Source organism: Bos indicus, chromosome 11, assembly GCF_029378745.1.
Source record: "Bos indicus isolate NIAB-ARS_2022 breed Sahiwal x Tharparkar chromosome 11, NIAB-ARS_B.indTharparkar_mat_pri_1.0, whole genome shotgun sequence".
Taxonomy (NCBI): Eukaryota; Metazoa; Chordata; class Mammalia; order Artiodactyla; family Bovidae; genus Bos; species Bos indicus.
Window position 1 is genome coordinate 61,541,839 of NC_091770.1, and position 21,545 is coordinate 61,563,383.

A 21,545-nucleotide genomic window follows, 5' to 3' on the forward strand; every position below is an offset into this window, starting at 1 on the left:
CTTTCTTCAATGAACAATGCAAAGCAACAGAGGAAAACAACAGAAGGGGAAAGATGAGAGATCTCTTTAAGATAATTGGAAATATCAAAGGAACATCTCATGCAAAGGTGGGCACAATAAAGGACAGAAACAGTAAAGACCTAATAGAAGCAGGAGAGATCAGAAAGATGCCACAAGAATACACAGAACTGTACAAAAAAGATTTTCATGACCCGGATAACCACAATGGTGTCGTCATTCACTCAGGGCTAAACATTCTAGAGTGTGACGTCAGGTGGGCCTTAGCAACAGTACTGCCAATAAAACTAGCAGAGGTGATGGAATTCCAACAGAGCTATTTAAAAGCCTAAAAGTTGGTGCTATTAAAGTGCTGCACTCAATATGTCAGCAAAATTGAAAAAGCAGTGGCCACAGGACTGGAAAAAGTCCCTCTTCATCCGAATTCCCAAGAAGGGTAGTACTAAAGAATGTTCAAACTACTGGACGATTGCACTCATCTCCCATGCTAGTAAAGTTATGCTCAAAATCCTTCAATCTAGGCTTCAGCATTACACGAACTGAGAAGTTCTAGATGTTCAAGCTGGGTTTAGAAAAGGCAGAAGAACCAGAGATCAAATCGCCAACATTCACTGGATAACAGAGAAAGCAAGGGAATTCCAGAAAAACATCTACTTCTGCTTCATTGACTATGCTAAAGCCTTTGACTGTGTGGATCATAACAAACTGGAAAACTCTTTACCTGTCTCCTGAGTATGCGGGTCAAGAAGCAACAGTTAGAACCTTATATGGAACAACTGACAGGTTCAAAATTGAGCAAGGAGTACAAGTCTGTTTACTGTCACCCTGTTTATTTAGTTTATACGCAGAATACATCATTCACAATGCCAGGCTGGATGAGTTACAAGGTGGAATCAAGATTGCTGGGAGAAATATAAACAACCTCAGATATGCATATGATAGATACCACTTTAATGGCAGAAAGTGAAGAGAAACTAAAAGCCTCTTGATGAGGGTGAAAGAGGAAAGGGAAAAAGACAGCGTAAAACTTAATATGAAGAAAACTAAGATCACATGGTATTTGGTGCCATCACTTCATGGCAGATAGAAGGGGAAAATGTGGAAGCAGTGACAGATCCTCTTCTTGGGCTCTAAAATCACTGTGGATGGTGACCTGCAGCAATGAAATTGGACGAAGATTGCTTCTGGGCAGGAAAGCTATAACCAACCTAGACAGTGTATTAAAAAGCAAAGACACCACTTTGCTGACAAAGGCCCATATTGTCAAAGCTATGGTCTTTCCAGTAGTCACGTATGGATGTGAGATTTGGACCATAAAGAAGGCAGAGTGCTGAAAGAATTAATGTTTTCTAACTGGTGTTGGGGAAGACTCTTGAGAGTCTCTTGGACTCCAAGGAGATCAAACTAGTCAATCCTAAAGGAAATCATCCCTGAATACTCATTGGAAGGACTGATGCTGAAGCTGAAGCTCCAATATTTTGGCCACCTGATGCGAGGACTTGACTCACTGGAAAAGACCTTGATGCTGGGAAAAATTGAAGGCAAAAGAACAAGGCAACAGAGGATGAGATGGTTGGATGGCATCACCAATTCTATGGACATGAACTTTGCAAACTCCAAGAAGTGGTAAGGGACAGGGAAGCCTGGCATGCTGAAGCCCGTGGGGTTGCAAAGAGTCAGACATGACGTGGCAACTAAATAACAAAACTGTTTAACAAGTGCTATCGTCTGAGTCTTCAGTGAATTGTGGTAGTAACATAAAAGACCACTGTTCACATATCACCCTAACCATGAAAAAGTTTGAAACATTGCAAGAATTACCAAAATTTGACAAAAAGCCATGTAATAAGCAAATACTATTGGAAAAATAGTGTGATGGACTTCCTTGAGGTAGGGATGCAACAGACTTTTGATTTGTAAAATATGCAGTATCTATAAAGGACAGTGAAGTGGAGGTGCAATGAAATAAGGTGTACCTGTATAATCATCCCATACCATTTTCATATATTCATTAAATATTAAAAATATTTCCTAGTTTCTCTTATGATTTCTTTTTTTTGCAAGTTTTTCTTCTCTTTGTTTTAATTTTTAAAATTTTTTTTATTTTTAAACTTTACATAATTGTATTAGTTTTGCCAAATATCAAAATGAATCCATTCTTCTTTGAATGACACTTTCACTGTAGCACTGTTTCATATGCTGTTAGTTGGGAAATCTGTATATGTATGCATATTACTGACATAATTCATTTGGTGTCATATTTCAGTCTTCTAAAGTGTATTGTGGTTTATTTTATGGACCAGCAGACAGTCTATGTTTAGTTATTATCCCATAGACATTTGAAAAGAACGTGCATTCTAAAGTTGTTGGAGATAAGTTCAAAATCTGTCAGTTTAAGTTGGTTAGAAGGTTCAACATATCTTTTCTGATTTTTTTTTTTAGTACTCGTTCTTTGAATACTGCATTTGTCTGTTTCTCTTTGTTGTTGTCAGCTTTTGCTTCATATATTTCAAGTTGTTATTTTGTACATAAACATTTAGAAATATGTCTTTCTATTCAACTTTATCACAAGTGTCCTTTTTTATCTCTGGTAATACTTCGTCATGAAATCTAATTTGTCTGATACCTTACTGTTTGCAGGGTATTATCTTTATAATTTCAATCTATTTTGTCGTAATAACTTAAGTGTTTCATCTTAGAGACAGAATATAATTAGGTCTTGCTTTTTATCCAGTTCCACAATCTTGGTCTTAAAAAAAATTCAGTCTCTACTTTTTAATTGGAGTGTGAATTTAATTGAATTTAATATAATTATAAATATTTGGGTTTAAGTATCATGGGTCTTATCACCATCTTGCTTGTTTGTTATTTGTTATCCTGTACTGCCCTCTGTGGGGTTCAGTACTTTTAAAGTGTTTTTACATTTCTGTATTGACTTTTTATTTTTCGTTTTTGGCTGTGCCGGGTCTTCGCTGCTGTGTGGGCTTTCCTCCACTTGCAGCAGGCGGGGCTGCTCTCTAGTTGTAGTGCATGGCTTCTCACTGCAGTAGATTCTCTTCTAGAGCATGGGCTCTAGGCACAGGGGCTTCAGTAGTTGCAGAGCATAGGCTCGATAGTTGTGGAGACAGCTTAGATGCTCCGTGACATGTGGGATCTTCCTGGATCAGGGGTTGAACCCGCATCTCCTGCACTGGCAGGTGGACTCTTCACAATGAGCCACCAGGGAAGCCTTCTCTATTGACTTTTTAAAGTTGCATATCTACTTAAAATTTTAAGAAAATCATCTAGGCACTATAACATGCAGTCTTATCACAGTTTATTTAGAATAATATTATACCACTACAGGTAAAATGCACAAACGTTACAGCAGTGTCATTTTTATTTACCCCAACTCCTTGTGATGTAATTTCATACCTATGTATGTTATAAATACAATAGTGTATTGTTGGTACCTTTGCTCTAAACAGTTATAGTTTAAAGACACTCTTCCACTAGGAAAAATAGTTTTATTAGAAGTATTATTAATAATACTTTTATTGATTTGTTAAGAAAATACTTTCATTGTTAATATTTACCATCTCCAGAGCTCTTCATTCTTTTATGTAGACCCACATTTGTTAGCATATTTGTTCTACCTAAAGAATTTCCTTGTGGTGCAGGAATTTTTCTTGTGGTTCAGATCTGCTGGTGTTGAGTTGTCTCAGCTTTTATTTATCCAAAAGTCTCTTTATTTCATTCTCATTTTAGAATAAATTTCACTGGATATAAAATTGTGTTGAAAGTTTTGATTTTTTTCAGTACTTAATGCTCCATTATCTTCTGTCATCATTGATTCTGAGGAGAAGTCAGCCATAATTCCTATTAGCTGTTAATACTTCTACATAAATTTTTTATGGGTATTTTAAACATTTTTCTCTTCATCATTGGTTTCAGTATTTTGGATACTGTGCCAAGATATTGTGGGCCTGGGTAAAGCTGCCTTCTGTTTGGAGCTCACTGAGCTTCTTATGTCTGTAGACTAACTTCTTTCACCAATTACATATGTTTTATAGAGTACTTGATTTTGTCTTACCTGTTACTGAGGCTTTGTTCATTTTTGCAGTGTTTTCTTTCTTTCCTTCAAATTGGATGATCTCTACTGAACTATCCTATTCACTAATCCTTTATTATATGGGGCCAATACTTTTTAAAGTAGAATTTTTCATTTTAGATTTCATATTTTTCATTTCTAGAATTCCTCCCCTCCCACTTTCTTAGTTTGTGTCTCTGCTAAGAATCCCTATATATTCACTAATTATGTTCTTTTAAAATCCTTGAACATGTTTATAATAGCTGCTCCAAAGTGCTTGTCTGCCCATCTCAATCTCTTGGTATCCTAGGGTCTGTTACTATTAGCTTTTTTCTCTTCATAATACATCACATTTCCCTACTTCTTCACAAATGTAGTAATATGTTTATGCTGGACATTGTGGATGTCACATTGTAGGGAGTCTGGATTATAACTGTCTTTCTTTAAAGGCTATTGAATCTTTTGTACTAACAAGCATTAAATTAGTAGTGGATTACTTTGATCCTGCCAAGTTGGTTTTATGATTTTTAAAGGCAATTTTGTAAATTGTCATAGGATGTGGCCCTTATTCTTAAAGGATGACATTTCTGGGGTTTCATATAAATGCTCAGAGGTTGCTTCACTTTGGCTGAACCAGAATTAAAGCATTTCTCAGCATTGTGCAGCCTCTCCATTCAGCTCTCTGTCACAGCAGATGCTCTTTGATAAGCTTTGTCTATTGGGTCCCCACTTGTCACACAGATTCTCCCTTTCTGGTATCTTGCACCACAAATTCTAGAGCCCTCATCATCCCTGAATTCTGAACTCTTATCTCTTGGTCTTCAGCTAAGTGCCATCACTGGTCTCTGCTCTGGAAATAGCATCCAGGGCTCATCTGTGTATTCTCCACTTATTGAGGGTCACGGTCCTGCTGTCCTTACGGTACACTGCCTAAATACAGTTCTCTTATGTATTTTGTCCAGTTTTACAGTAAGAGGGCAAGTCTGAGAACCAGTTTGTCCATTGCCTGGAAGGGGAAAATTCCTCTTTCCCTATTTTATATCAGTTGAACCACTATTAATTATATGATTATTTTTCTTTGTTTGAATTTAGTAAGAAACAAACAACATTGAACTATAGGGACCAGTGAGAAACTGACACTTTTCTATAGGACAAGAGATTGAGTATTCCAATAAATGGGGTTCTGTAAATCATTCAGGCTAGATCAGATTGTAATTCTACAAAAAGTAGTCTTACTGAAATCTTTGTATATTTTCATAAAGGATAAAAAGAAAAGACTAGCTTTCTTAGACTTAGTTATGGGTAGTTATCAAGTCATAAATTACTAAGCTTTGGGGAACTTTCTAATCTTTATATGAGCAGTTTGGTATAATTGGAAATGGCATGGATTTTATAATCAAACAAACATATCTGAGTTTGAATCATGATTTTCAGTTTTCCTTATCAATTTATCAACTATGAAATAGGTATAATAATTCTACTGGTTAGGATTATTATGCAAATTGAATAATAACATACATAGCCTCTGGTGTAATGCAGCCATTTTGCAGCTGATTAAGAAAAATTAATTCCTTTAATGTTTTAAGCTGTAATGATTTTGTTACTGGTAATCATAAAGCACTGCTATAAATTTAAGCAGGCATAAAAACAAATATCTTCTACTGTTATAAAAAATAAAGACTTGCATTATTCATCCTACAAGATTAAAACAATTCTTTAAATGGAAGAGCTGAAATTTTATTTTATTTACTTTCTTTGAAATGAGTTAAAATTGGAAAAAAATTAGGTTTTACTCTTTGAATGCTTTTACTTGGAGTGATATACCCTAGTATACAACATTTTATGGTTTTATTTGATCCATTTTGGACACAAAATTGATGACATGTCATGCTTAAAAGTAGAGTTTGTGACATTTAAGGCTCTTAGTGATTAATAGTTTAAACATAATAGCACATTGCAGGGAGTTATACAGAATTAGAAAGCAGCTAGTGCCAAGTTTAACACTTATAACTCACCTTCAAAAAATATACTGAAAACTTCTGATTCCAGTTATCCATTTAAGAATATATAAGAGGATACTCTTGATAACAACTAGAACAGCTCGATAAATAATTTTTTAAATTGTTTGTTTTTTTGAAGACACTGGAGACCTACCAAGGCAGTATTTGAATGACCAAGATCCTAGACAGAAGCAAAGCCCAGAGAGGTCAGTCTGACATTTGGTGCTGCTTTTGCTTTCAAAGCATTTGCAAATTTGTAATTGGTGGCTCAGAGGCTGAGAAACTTGGCAGAAACCAGTGTTTGAAAAGTTGACAAACCACACAGAGCTTTAGGCAAGAGCCAGGCTCCTCTGTCCTAAACTTTCTCCCGGAGTTTGCTCAGTTTCATGCCCAATGAGTCAGTGATGCTATCTAACCACCTCATCCTCTGCTGCCCTCTTCTCCTTTTATCTTCAATCTTTCCCTGCATCAGGGTCTTATCCAATGAGTTGGCTTTTGCATCACGTGGCCAAAGTATTGGAGCTTTACCTTTGGCATCAGTCCTTTCAATGAATATTCAGGGTTGATTTCCTTTAGGACTGACTGGTTTGATCTCTGTGTAGTCCAAGGGATTCTGAAGAGTCTTCTCCAACACCACAATTCAAAAGCATCAATTCTTCAGCGCTCAGCCTGTATGGTCCAACTCTCACATCTGTACATGACTACTAGAAAAACCACAGCTTTGACTATATGGACCTTTGTCAGCAAAGCGATATCTTCATTTTTTAATACGTTGTCTAGGTTTGTCATAGCTTTCCTATCAAGGAGCAAGCATCTTTAATTTCATGACTGCAGTAACTGTCCACAGTGATTTTGGAAAGGAGTATAACAAGAATATATATTGTCATTCTGTTTATTTAACATATCCAGAATACATTATGCAAAACGCTGGCCTGGATGACACACACATACAAGCTGGAATCAAGATTGCCAAGTGAAATAAAAATAACCTCAGATATGCAAATGATGACACCCTAATTGTAGAAAGTGAAGAGGAACTAAAGAGCCTCTTGATGAAGGTCAAAGAGGAGAGTGAAAAAGATGGCTTGAAACTCAGCATTCAAAAAACTAAGATTATGGCATCTGGTCCCATCACTCCATGGCAAACAGAAGCAGAAAAAGTGGAAGCAGTGACAGATTTTATTTCCTTGGGCTCCAAAATCACTGTGGACACTGACTGGGCTAAAGTGACAAAGTTAGTAGCATCTGCTGAGGAGGCAGAGCTTTAGGCTGGGACTCCCGAAGGACTACAGTCTTGATATAAGTATAAAGTGGAAATACACTCTCAGACTGAAACTCAGCTTCAAATAAACTCAATTACAGAATAGATTAAAATGTAGTTTAACCTTTAACCTAACTATTATAGTTGCCAGAAACAAAGTAAATCCTTTCTGGAGGAAAATAACATCATACATAGTCTCAAATTATCACTAAACTTTTAAAATCTTATGTCCAAAATTCAATTTAAAAAAAGGTAAGAGTAAATAACTGCCAAACAACAGCAACAACCAAAAGGCTTACCAAAAAGGCATTAGTTTGGAGAAAAAGAGGAAAAATACACTAATAAAAGAGAAAAACGGAATAAATATAGTTAATACAAAGAAGGGCAAGAATGGTTAGATGAAAGAACATATAATAAGTCGGAGAAACAGAAAAGAAATAGTGTACTGTTATTTATGTCATATGTCAAACTAAATAATCCAGTTATAGACAGACTGCCTTTTCATTTTCTTGGTTGTTTCCTTTGCTGGGCAGAAACTTTTTGGTTTGACATAGTCCTGCTTATATATTTTAGCTTTCACTGCCTTTGCTTTTGGTGTCTTACTCAAAAAAAAATCACTGCCAAGACCATTGTCAAAGGGCTTTTTCTCAATGTTCTCTTCTAGGAGTTCTATGATTTCAGGTATTACATGTAACTCTGTAACCCATTTTGAGTTCTTTTTTGAGAGTGGACCCAGTTCCATTCTTTTGCATGAGGCTATCCAGTTTTCCCATCACCATTTACTGAAGAGACTATCCTCTCCCCATTGTGTGTTTCTGGTGCCCCTGTCAAAGGTTAGGAAACAGTATATGCATAGGTTTACTGCTAGGCTCTCTATTCTGTTCCATTGGTCTCTATGCCTGCTTTTATATGAGTATCATTAAAATATGGAATACAATGTCACCATTAAAGTAATGATATAGATCTATATTTATTTTACGAAAAACTGTCACTGTAACATTGTTGAATGAAAAACATTCTAGCTATAAATAAAAAGTTTAATATAGAGACTTACACAGAGAAATACTTTAAAGGATGTTCATTTCTGCAGAAGAAAATTCCAAGTGATTTTTTTAGTTTTTGTTCTTTATATTTTATGGTATTATTTTTTATTATTATTTAGTCCTATAATCAAAACATTTTATTTTCATCTAAGGGCTTCCTGAATCAACAATTTTGCTTACAAAGTATATTATCCTATATAGTCATGAAATTTAGGTCCTGTTTCAGGTTATTATTTCTTGCAACTGGCATGTAAAAGCCATCTCTTACTAGTAACAACACTTGGTATCTCTTTAGTACTTCCCAGTTTACAGAGTACTTTCAATACAGTATCTGCACAGAGACTCAAAAACAATCTCAAAATGGATTAAAAACCTAAATATGACACCAGATACTATAAAACTCTTAGAGGAAAACATAGGCAAAATACTCTTGTGTAAATTGTGGCAATATTTTTTGGATCCATCTCATAAAGTGAAGAAAACAAAAGCAAAAACAAACAAGTGGGACCTAATTAAACTTAAAAACCTTTGCACAGCAAAGAAACCATTCACAAAATAAAAAGGCAACCAGTAAACAGAGAAAATATTTGCAAATGATATGACTGGTAAGGGGTTAATATTCATATATCCCCTTGATCTAGCCTTGTTGTGGTGATGGGGCTTGCGTAACTCAGTGAATCTATGAGCCATGCTGTGCAGGGCCATCCAAGACAAATAGGTCATAATGATGTTCTGATAAAATGTGTCCACTGCACCTTATCTTTGACAAAGGAGGCAAGAATATACAATGGAGAAAAGTCAATCTCTTTAACAAGTGGTGCTGGGAAAACTGGTCAACCACTTGTAAAAGAATGAAACTAGAACACTTTCTAACACCATACACAAAAATAAACTCAAAATAGATTAAAGATCTAAACGTAAGACCAGAAAATATAAAACTCCTAGAGGAGAATATAGGCAAAACACTCTGACATACATCACAGCAGGATCCTCTATGACACACCTCCCAGAATATTGGAAATAAAAGCAAAAATAAATGGGACCTAATTAAACTTAAAAGCTTCTGCACAACAAAGGAAACTATAAACAAGGTGAAAAGACAGCCTTCACAATGGGAGAAAATAATAGCAAATGAAGCAACTGAAAAAGAACTAATCTCAAAAATATACAAGCAACTCCTACAGCTCAATTCCAGAAAAATAAATGACCCAATCAAAAACTGGGCCAAAGACCTAAATAGACATTTCTCCAAAGAAGACATACAGATGGCTAACAAACACATGAAAAGATGCTCAACATCACTCATTATCAGAGAAATGCAAATCAAAACCACAATGACGTACCATTTCACGCCAGTCAGAATGGCTACTATCCAAAAGTCTACAAGCAATAAATGCTGGAGAGGGTGTGGAGAAAAAGGAACTCTCTTACACTGTTGGTGGGAATGCAAACTAGTACAGCCACTATGGAGAAGAGTGTGGAGATTCCTTTAAAAAGTGGAAATAGAACTGCCTTATGATACAGCAATCTCACTGCTGGGCATACACACCGAGGAAACCAGAATTGAAAGGGACACGTGTACCCCAGTGTTCATCGCAGCACTGTTTATAATAGCCAGGACATGGAAGCAACCTAGATGTCCATCAGCAGATGAATGGATAAGAAAGCTATGGTACTTATACACAATGGAGTATTACTCAGCCATTAAAAAGAATACATTTGAATCAGTTCTAATGAGGTGGATGAAACTGGAGCCTATTATACAGAGTGAAGTAAGCCAGAAAGAAAAACACCAGTACAGTATGCTAACGCATATATATGGAATTTAGAAAGATGGTAACCATAACCCTGTATACGAGACAGCAAAAGAGACACTGATGTATAGAACAGTCTTTTGGACTCTGTGGGAGAGGGAGAGGGTGGGATGATTTGGGAGAATGGCATTGTAACATGTATAATATCATATATGAAACGAGTCGCCAGTCCAGGTTCGATGCATGATACTGGATGCTTGGGGCTGGTGCACTGGGACAACCCAGAGGGATGGTATGGGGAGGGAGGAGGGAGGAGGGTTCAGGATGGGGAAAACATGTATACCTGTGGCGGATTCATTTTGATATATGGCAAAACCAATACAATATGGTAAAGTTAAAAAAAATGTGTCCACTGGAGGAGGAAATGGCAATCCATTCCAGTATTCTTGCCATGAGAACCCCATTAACAGTATGAAAGGCAAAAAGATATGACTCCTGAATATGAGTACCCCTAGTTGGAAAGTGTCCAGTATGGTACTGGGGAAGAGCAGAGGACAAATACTAATATAGCTCCAGAAAGAAGAAGGAGCTGGGCCAAACCAGAAATGATGCTCAGTTGTGAATATGTCTGGTGGTGAAAGTAAAGTCTGATGCTATACAAAACAATATTGCATAGGAACCTGGAATGTTAGGTCCGTGAATCAAGGTAAATTGGACGTGGCCAAGCAGGAGATGGCAAGAGTGAATATTGACATTTTAGGAATCAGTTAATTAAAATGGACAGGAGTAGGCAAATTTAATTCATGTAAACATTATATCTACTACTGTGGGCAAGAATACATTGGAAGAAATGAAGTAGCCCTCATAATTAACAAGAGTCTGAAATGCAGTACTTGGATGAAATCTCAAAAAGGAGAGAATGATCTCTGTTCATTGCCAAGGCAAACCTTATTCAATATCACAGTAATCCAAGTCTCTGCCCCAGCCACTGATGCCAAAGAAGTCGAAGCTGAAAGTTCTATGAAGATCTATAAGAACTTCTAGTACTAACATAAAAAAAAAAAAAAAAAAAAAAGATGGCCTTTACATCATAGGGGATTGGAATGCAAAATTAGGAAGTCAAGAGATATCCAGAGTAATAGGCCAATTTGGCCTTGGAATACAAAATGAAGTAGGGCAAAGGCTTACAGAGTTCTGTCAAGGGAACATGCTGGTCATAGCAAACATCCTTTCCCAGTAACCCAAGAGATGACTTTACACATGGACATCACTAGATGGTCAAAACCAAAATCAGATTGATTATGTTCTTTGCAGCCAAAGATGGAGAAGCTCTATACAGTCAGCAAAAACAATACCTGGAGCTGACCATGGCTCAGATCATGAGTTTCTTATTGTAAAATTCAGGCTTAAACTGAAGAAAGTAGGGAAAACAAATAGGCTACTCAGTTATGACCTAAATCAAATCTCTTATGATTATACAGTGAAAGTAACAGATTCAACAGATAAGATGTGGTAGACAGAGTGCTTGAAGAACTATGGACAAGGTTCATAACACTGTACAGGAGACAGTGACCAAAAACATCCCAAAGGAAAAAAAAATGCAAGAAGGCAAAGTGGTTGTCTGAGGAGGTTTTTTAATAAATGCTGAAGCTTTTATTATAAATAAAAGGTTTTTTTTTTTTTAATATAAATAAAAATTGAAGAATGAAGAGAAGCAAAAGGCAAGTGAGAAAGGGAAATAAATACCCAACTAAATGCAGGGTTTCAGAGAATGGTGAGGAGAGATAAAAAGGCCTTCTTACATGAACAATGCAAAGGAATAGAGGAAAACAATAGAATGGAAAAGACTAGAGACCTCTTCAAGAAGACTAGAGATATCAACAGAACATTTCATGCAAGGCTGGGCATGATAAAGGATAGAAATGGTAAGGATCTAACAGGAGCAGGAGACATTAAGAAGAGGTAGGAAGAATACACAGAAGAACTATACAAAAAAAGTCTTAATGACCCAGATAACCACAGTGGTGTGGTCACTCACCTAGAGCCAGACATTCTGGAGTGTGAAGTCAAGTGGGCCTTAAAAAGCATTACTGCAAACAAAGGTAGTGGAAGTGACAGAATTCCAGCTGAGCTATTTCAAATCCTAAAGATGATGCTGTTAAAGTGTTGTACTCAATACGTGATGAAATTTGGAAAACTTAGCAGTGACCACAGGACTGGAAAAGATTAGTTTTAATTCTAATCCCACAGAAGGGCAATGCCAAAGAATGTTCAAATACTATACAAGTACACTCATTTCACATGCTAGCAAGGTTAGCTCAAAATCCTTCAAGCTTTCATTCAGCAGCACATGTACCGAGAACTTCCAGATGTAGAAGTTGGGTGTCAAAGAGCCAGAAGAACCAGAGATCAAATTGGCAACATTTGCTGGATCATGGAGAAAGCAAGGGAATTCCGGAGCCTCACTGACTAGATTAAAGCCTTTGACTATGTGGATCATAGCAAATTGTAGAAAATTTTTAAAGGGATGAATTTAGACTGCCTAAGACTACCAGACCACCTTACATGTCTCCTGAGAAACTTGTATACCAGTCAGGAAGCAACAGTAAGAACCAGACATGGAACAATTGAGTGGTTCCAAATTGGGAAAGGAGTACCTCAAAGCTGTATATTGTCACCCTATTTATATAACTTATATGCAGAGTACATCATGTGAAATGCCAAGGTGGATGAATCACAAGTTGGAATCTAGATTGGTGGAAGAAATATCAACAGCCTTAGATCTGTGGATGATAGCACTCTAATGGCAGAAAGGAAGGAGGAACTAAAGAGCTTCTTCATGAAGGTGAAAGAGGAGAGTGAAAAAGCTGGCTTAAAAATCAGTAGTAAAAATCTAAGATCATAGCATCTGGTCCCATCACTTCATGGCAAACAAAAGGGGAAAAAGTGGAAGCAGTGACAGATTTTATGTTCTTAGGCGCCAAAATCCCTATGGATGGTGACTGCAGTCATGAAACCGAAAGACATTTCCTCCTTGGAAGGAAAACTATAACAAGCCTAAACAGCATATTAAAAAGCAGAGACAGCACTTTGTCAACAAAGGTCTGTATAGTCAAAGCTATGTTTTTTCCAGTATTGAGTATGGATGTGAGAGTTGGACCTTTATGAAGGCTGAACACCAAAGAATTGATGTTTTCGAATTGTAGTGCTACAGAAGACTCTTGAGGGACTGCAAGGAGATCAAACCAGTCAACCTTAAAGTAAATCAACTCTGAACACTCATTGGAAAGACTGATGCTGAAGCTGAAGCTCCAATACTTTGGCCACCTGGCGGGAAAAGTGGACTGACTAGAAAAGATCCCAATGCTGGGAAAGACTGAAGGCCTATGAAGCAGGGGGTGGCAGAGGATGAGATGGTTAGGTAGCATCATTGACTCAGTGGACATGAAATTGAGCAAACTCTGGGAGATAGTGGAGGACACAGGAGCCTGTTGTGCTGCAGTCCATGGGGTCACAAAGAGTCAAACGCGACTTTGTGACTGAATGACAACATTCATAATATATATAAAGCTCCTATGACTCAACATCAAAAAACCCCCAAAATCTCGATTATAAAATAAGCAGAAGAATTGAATAGACAATTGCTTCAAAAAGGATATGCAGATGGCCAACAGGCACATGAAAGGATTCTCAGCATCACTAATCATCAGGGCAATGCAAATCAAAACCACAATGAGGTATCTCCTCACACCAGTCAGAAATGGCTATCATCAAGAAGAACACAACAGCTGTTGGTGAGGATGTGGAGAAACGGGAACCATCATACACTGTTGGTGAGAATGTAAATTGGTGCAGTCACTGTGGAAAACAGTATGGGGTTTCCTCAAAAAACTAAAAGTAGTACTACTAGCAATTCCACTCCTAGATATATATCCAAAAAACAAAACCCACTAATTTGTAAAAATACATGCACTTCAATGTTTATAGCAGCATTATTTACAATTACCAAGGTATTAGATAAATGAATATATATATATATGCATACCACTCAACCATAAATCAGAATGAAATTTTGCCATTTGAAGCACTATGGGTGGACTTGGAGGGCATCATGCTGAGTAAAATAAGTCAGAGGAAGACAAATACTGTATGATATCTAAAAACTACAGCAAACTAGTGAATATAACAAAAGGAGCAGACTTAAGGAACAAACTAGTGGTTACCACTTTGAAAAGGGAAGCAGGAGGGGCAGAAAGAAACAAATGGTTATTATGGGATTGTACGAAATCATCTGTGTGAAACTTAAAAATTGTAAATTGTTATAGAATTTAAAACCTCTTTTATTCAATTAAAAAAATCCAACATATGCTGCTACTGCTAAGTCACTTCAGTCGTGTCCGACTCTGTGCGACCCCATACACGGCAGCCCACCAGGCTCCTCCGTCCCTGGGATTCTCCAGGCTAGAGTGGGTTGCCATTTCCTTCTCCAGTGCATGAAAGTGGAAAGTGAAAGTGAAGTCGCTCAGTTGTGTCCGACTCTTAGCAACCCCATGGACTGCAGCCTACCAGGCTCCTCCGTCCATGGGATTTTCCAGGCAAGAGTACTGGAGTGGGGTGCCATTGCCTTCTCCAACGTCTGGATAGGTACTATATTATCATCATTTACACATAAAACTCAAAAGTTACGGACTTTGAAGACAACTTATGACCCAAATTCCATGTATCTACCATTACACCTTCCCATTACACCCTTCCTTAACATGATCTGGATATAACAGAATAGAGTATACTTCCCAGAACTGAAAGAAAGCTGATGTATCTGAGAGGTGAGAGTAGAGGGGCTGTAGATGCCACTTCAAGGAGTTAGAATTTACCCCAAAGGCGATAGAAGATGCTAAAAGGTTTTAAATATGGAAGAATGAAATTATAAATTATGATTGTTTTGACCAGGGGTCTGCAAACATATTTTGTAAAGCACCAGAGAGTAAATATTTTAGGCTCTACAAGCCAGATAGTTTCCTGCAGCCACTCAACTCTGCCATCGTAAGGCAGTCATACACATTACATAAGTAAGTTTGGCTATGTTTCAATACCACATTTATGGATATGAAAATCTGAATTTGAATATCATGTATTTTTAATATCATGTATTTTAAAGTATATTGACACTTTTTATTTTATTTTTTTTAATGATTTAAAATTGTAAAAAGCCATTTGGGAGCTAAATTTGCTTGGTAGGCCATAGTTTGCTGACCCCTAATTTAGAAGATGATCACTTAGGCTATGTGTAAAAGTAGACAAAGAGGTACTTTCTGACTCATTTCATCAGGTCTAGTATCCACATACTTACTTTTTAATATTCAAGGTCTGCTCTATCATGCTATATATGTCTTTTATCTCTCTACCACCAACAGATATGCTAATGCAAAAAGAATATTCTCAGGTTAAGCATTACATTTTATTTGTGACCCCTTTGTGTTCAATGTAGTCATATTTTTCTTCTTTAAGGATGAGATATCTTAGGGGTAGAAGGTAATTTATAGGTAAGAATAGTACTGTTTGTTTTATAAATTTTTAAATGCAAAGAGGTAATAATTCTTAGTATGTAGGCTAGATCATAATTTAAATAGTAATAATTGATTAGAAAACATGATAAATTCTTTAGAAAATTTTAAAGTGGAGCATCAAATGTATATAGTAGATTCATAAGCTTAAATGGAACTTTAAGGCCTTAATCCTCTCTTAAGGCTTTTAATGCTTCTTAAAGACAGACCTTGGGCTATAAATAAAAAGTTACATATGAAGAATAAGGATATAGCATTTTGATTGTTCACTTTTACAAATAAAAAGGAAAGCAAAAGTATCTCTCTCATTTCCTTATTTTAGATTTTTATCTTTTACTAATAAAAATCCTCATGGGTTAAGGTTAGCCTATTAGTAGAAAGTCTGTTTGGCTTTAAACTAACATGGAGACTTTATATTGTTACTGCCTAGAAAGTGAAAGTGAAAGTGAAGTTGCTTAGTGGTGTCCGACTTTTTGTGATCTCATGGACTATAGCCCACCAGGCTCCTCCATCCATGGGATTCTCCAGGCAAGAGTACTGGAGTGGGTTGCCATTTCCTTCTCCAGAACTGAGACTAAATGCTGAAACAGATATGATTTGAAAAGAAGTTTGTAAGATGGCTATGATGAGTATCGGTGCGTGCTCTGTCGTGTCTGACTCTTTGCAACCCTGTGGACTTGTAGCCCACCAGGCTTTGATGATTATGTATTAGTTAATAGTTAATGTAGCATAAATTACAGAACAGTATAATAATACATTGGGAAATAAAGTTTATCAGACACTAAACATATAAATATTCATCTCTTTAGTTATTATTTTGGCTAGAAAGAAGGCTGGGACTACAGACATAAAAAAATAAGGAAATAGGAAGAAAATCTACCTTTATTGCTGAGTAGTGGCAGAGGTGAGGAGGAAATAAAGTGACAACGTCACTTGGGTCAGAAAAATCTAAGAAGTGTTGTAATTAAATTTCTGACACTGTGATGTATGAATGCATAGACTTTGGTGAAAATAATAAAATGTCCCCTTAATATACTAATATGCCTGATCAACGTGACCTAACAAAATACAGATAACCAGCAAATAGCAAAAGGTTCACACATTTGAAGTAATTAGATGTTTTCCCATGATCAATGAACACACAAAGCACAGTTTAATTGAGTGATGCAAAATTAGAATTTAAACAGCAAACTCATTTCAAAGACAAGATAAACTAATATATGAACCCATATTAACATCTAAAGCATCAAAGCTTAAAGTACAAAATGTCTTCACTGTACAGAAGATTCAGATAAAAGAGCCTTCTCAAAGTTTTTATTGTTTTCCAGATTTTTTGACAGCAGTGGAATTTCTATGGAGCAGAATGTGCTGAAAATCAGGAACCCCACCTTTGTTTATCTGATCTCATTGTGGCAAAAGATCTTATAAAATAAGAACCTAATACAGAGCACAAAGATGTGTAAGAAACTAGTCTTATTTTACTGTTCCATAATTAATAAGTTGAGGATTAAAGCATATTTGAACTTATTATATTCTCTTGGATCTACTTTGCACTGTGGTCACTTTAAAAATATAAGTGAGAACATTCAAACTGTTACTTCTCACTAAAACCTAAGGGACAAACTGAGCACATTCAAGATCTTAGGGACATGTCTTGTCCTGTGTCCTGGTTTCTGAAGCTGTACTTCTATAGGGAATGGATTAGAAAAAATTTAAGCTTGTTAGATACAAAGGTGTCATCCTCTCACATCAAAGTACAGGAGGAGAGACATTTAAGAATTATAAATTCTTAGAAAACATAAAAAATCCTTTGGGTCTGGCAAGGAAAATGTCAGCAAGTCAAAAGAGGCTAGATGGCTATTGACCAGTTTCATGAAGGCAAAGCTGCAAGCCAAGATGGAATAAATGCTTTCCCACCATGTGTTGAAGGCACAAATGACACTAATCCTTTTTAATGGTCACAAAAGCTGACAACTTACTCAGCGTTAGAACTGAAAGCACAAAATCATCCCAAGGAATGACTCACCATAAACAGGTCACGAGCACCAATGTCAACAGCTAACAGAAATGCCTTTTCAAATCTTTGGTACCTGTAAGGAAGTAATGTTATATGTTGTGAACAAAACTATAGAAGAGGAGACAGCAGTTTGTTTAATGTACTTATATGCTATTGTTTTTGTTCTGATAAAAATATTCTCAAACAGTAGGGACTTCACCTGCTGGGATCTTCCCTATGTGAACTCTTATTTTATTTAGGAGGTGCTGATGCACACAGCCTGTGCAGGGGTTCAGTGTAACTGTCAAGCACAAACATAATCAGATTCAGTTCACTTCAGTTCAGTTGCTCAGTTGTGTCTGACTCTGCGACCCCATGAATTGCAGCATGCCAGGCCTCCCTGTCCATCACCATCTCCCGGAGTTCGCTCAAACTCACGTCCATCGAGTCGGTGATGCCATCCAGCCATCTCATCCTCTATCGTCCCCTCTTCCTCCTGCCCCCAATCTGTCCCAGCATCAGAGTCTTTTCCAGTGAGTCAACTCTTTGCATGAAGTGGCCAAAGTACTGGAGTTTCAGCTTTAGCATCATTCCTTCCAAAGAAATCCCAGGGCTGATCTCCTTCAGAATGGACTGGTTGGATCTCCTTGCAGTCCAAGGGACTCTCAAGAGTGTTCTCCAACCCCACAGTTCAAAAGCATCAATTCTTCGGCGCGCAGCCTTCTTCACAGTCCAATTCTCACATCCCTACATGACCACTGGAAAAACCATAGCCTTGACTAGACAGACCTTTGTTGACAAAGCAATGTCTCTGCTTTTCAGTGTGCTGTCTAGATTGGCCATAACTTTGTCACCATCTGCAGTGATTTTGGAGCCCAAAAAAATAAAGTCTGACACTGGTTCCACTGTTTCCCCATCTATTTCCCATGAAGTGATGGGACCAGATGCCATGATCTTCGTTTTCTGAATGTTGAGCTTTAAGCCAACTTTTTCACTCTCCTCTTTTTAGTTCCTCTTCACTTTCTGCCATAAGGGTGGTGTCATCTACATATCTGAGGTTATTGATATTTCTCCCGGCAATCTTGATTCCAGCTTGTGCTTCTTCCAGCCCAGCCTTTCTCATGATGTACTCTGCATAGAAGTTAAATAAGCAGGGTGACAATATACAGCCTTGATGTACTCCTTTTCCTATTTGGAACTAGTCTGTTGTTCCATGTCCAGTTCTAACTGTTGCTTCCTGACCTGCATACAGGTTTCTCAAGAGGCAGGTCATGTGATCTGATATTGCCATCTCTTGAAAGTGTCACAATAACCAGATCAGGTGCTGCTAAATGTAGAGAAATGATAGCTTAGGAAATACATTTCCTCATTATATTTTCCTTTGTTGTATTTTGTTGTGTAAGTGGAAAGTAGGAGGATATGGACAATACAGCAGGATAAGAACAATTAATAAACCATGGATTTATATTAAAAGTTGAGAAGTCAAATGTTGAAGTTTTACAAAACTCTCACATTAGTGATCTGGGGTAAAAACATCCCCTGCTGTTGTAAATGAAAATAATAAGTGGTTTCTAAGTATTTTAAAAAGGTATTATTTTTCTACTATTTCATCACAATCATACTATCTTTCCCTGACGTATAACTAAGAATTTTCTTTGTGAGGACAAACTTTAGTTTACATCAATTACCTCTACAGAAAATTTAAAGTCCTGAGAGAAAAGCATGTCATGAACATATAATTTGCACAGGATTTTGGAATAAAAGGTCATCTATGCTGAAACTTACACAGATGTAACAATCAGTTTTTCTGACTCAAGAAACAAGCAGATATATAACCAAGTTCTGTTCTATATTGTGAAATATGATGGTATAAAATATACTAAGTTTTCACATAAAACATAGCAGAAATGGGGAATATTATTACTAAGAGTATATAAAGTTTATTAGTGAAATAGCTAATATAATTAAAATTCAAACAAGGCTTATTATTATTCCATATGAGCTGGTAGGCCAGAAACTGAAACACTTTGTAATTTCCATACTGTGTTTGGTAGCTGTTCTCCCATCTACTCTCTGGTTCTTCTTACTGGTATCTCCAGTATTTGCTGAATCCTTTTCAACTGTGGACGATCAGAAGAAAATTGTGTTCATATTTGTTCCAGGAAAATGGCTGACTCTATATATTCAGTGGACGTGGGTTGTAATAAGGAAGAGGACAGATCAGCAAGTTGTACTGTTAATACTATTCATAGATTTACTGCCATTTTGCATTTGTTCCCATCCACTATATTGAAACTTTTCTAGCAATAGTAATTATTCATCCTCTAAGATAAGTGTGCTCTTTTGGCCTCATCTGATCCTATTAACTTACCCTACTTGAAACCCTCTTTCTTTGCATTTGGAGATCCATTCTTGCATTTGGAGAGTCATCTTTTGTTTTCTCAATTCTTAGATTTCACCTTCTTAGTCTCCTTTTTAAGTTAAGTTTTCACCCGCCCCGCCCTCACGTCCAAGATGGTGGCGCTCTACTGCGGTGGCGGGCTCAGGCCTCTGATGCTGTCCTGGAGCCGGGATCTGCCGTGCATCTGGCACGCCCTGCATACCTCCGTGGTTTGCTTCAAGAACCGGGTGGCCCGAGTCCGAGTGGACAAGGGGAACAAACCAGTGACCTACGAGGAAGCGCATGCGCCTCACTACATCGCCCACCGCAAGGGCTGGCTGTCACTGCATACAGGTAACCTGGATGGGGAGGACCACGCTGCCGAGCTAACAGTGGAAGATGTTTTCCTTCGCAAATTTATGCTGGGCACCTTCCCAGGCTGCCTGGCTGACCAGCTTATTCTGAAGCGCTGGGCTAATCAGGTGGAGATCTGTGCCCTGGTCCTGAGGCAGCTACCTGCACACAAGTTCTACTTCCTTGTGGGCTACAGTGAGACCCTGCTGTCCCACTTTTACAACTGTCCTGTTCGTCTGCACCTCCAAACTGTTCCCTCAAAGGTTGTGTATAAGTATATGTAGGACATACATTAAGCTTTTTACATCAAGCCTGCGAAGGACAGAAACTTGTGAAAATGGACTGAAGTAGAAATAGGGGAAATACATCCCCTCAGATTTCTGAGACTTTGTCTTCAGAGTTGCTACTGAATAAATAGACTGTCCATGTTGTCTTGCTTCTTTGTCTGTCTAGAGAACTAGAATAGGGTCTTTGAGGATGCTCCAGGGTTCCCAAGAAGGCTGCCAGTTACCTGAGGTTTAGGTAATAGCTATGGTTCAGTGCATATCCTGTGCCAGTCACTGTGTCAGGAACTTTACCTGAAGTTCTTTGTTTTCTCTTAAAATGGAAAGATTCATTTTGGGAGATTATAAAGCAGTTATTTTTCTAAAAACCTTTTTCAATTTAAGTCTGAATTTTGTAATAAGGAGTTCACAATCTGAGCCACAGTCAACTCTTGGTTGTGTTTTTGCTGACTGTATAGAGCCTCTCCATCAGCTGCAAAGAATATAATCAACCTGATTTTGGGGGGGAAAAAAAGTTTTCTCTGCCTGTTCCATGAAGGAGCAAGCAGTAACCTACTCAGATAGGGTTACTACCTCAGTAACCCTAACTGCTCCTATGGCATTGATACATCAAAGACACACATCTCTAGTATCCATTTATTTCTGGAGCTCTAAACTCTTTCGTTCCAGGTATCTCAAATTTAACATGTCTAGTATGTCCATTGACACACCAATTTGGCAACCATATATGTGATTCATTGGAATTGGTAAATATGAAATTAAGGTGAGCAGCTTAGGAGGTACAGTTCCTTCTAGGTAAGAGGTAGTGATTCACATTATGAT

The 21,545-nt window shown here is 37.3% G+C and overlaps 2 protein-coding genes across 6 annotated transcripts in view; one reads left to right on the forward strand and one right to left on the reverse strand.

The window, feature by feature from the left end:
* Positions 1–21,545, reverse strand: part of WDPCP (WD repeat containing planar cell polarity effector) — a 298,437-nt gene that overhangs the window by 44,305 nt on the left and 232,587 nt on the right. For 4 of the 5 annotated variants that reach the window (XM_019970379.2, XM_070798864.1, XM_070798863.1 and 1 more), the window contains exon 13: positions 17,736–17,799. The exons of the other annotated variant lie outside the window; for it this stretch is intronic. In XM_019970379.2, coding sequence (XP_019825938.1) covers positions 17,736–17,799 — 64 coding nt within the window. The remainder of the gene's footprint in view (positions 1–17,735; positions 17,800–21,545) is intronic. 5 annotated transcript variants of the gene reach the window in all.
* Positions 20,179–21,525, forward strand: LOC109566204 (small ribosomal subunit protein uS3m). The gene has a single exon (XM_019970380.2). It carries the CDS (start codon positions 20,220–20,222, stop codon positions 20,721–20,723), a length of 504 nt encoding a protein of 167 aa, XP_019825939.2. The 5' UTR covers positions 20,179–20,219; the 3' UTR covers positions 20,724–21,525.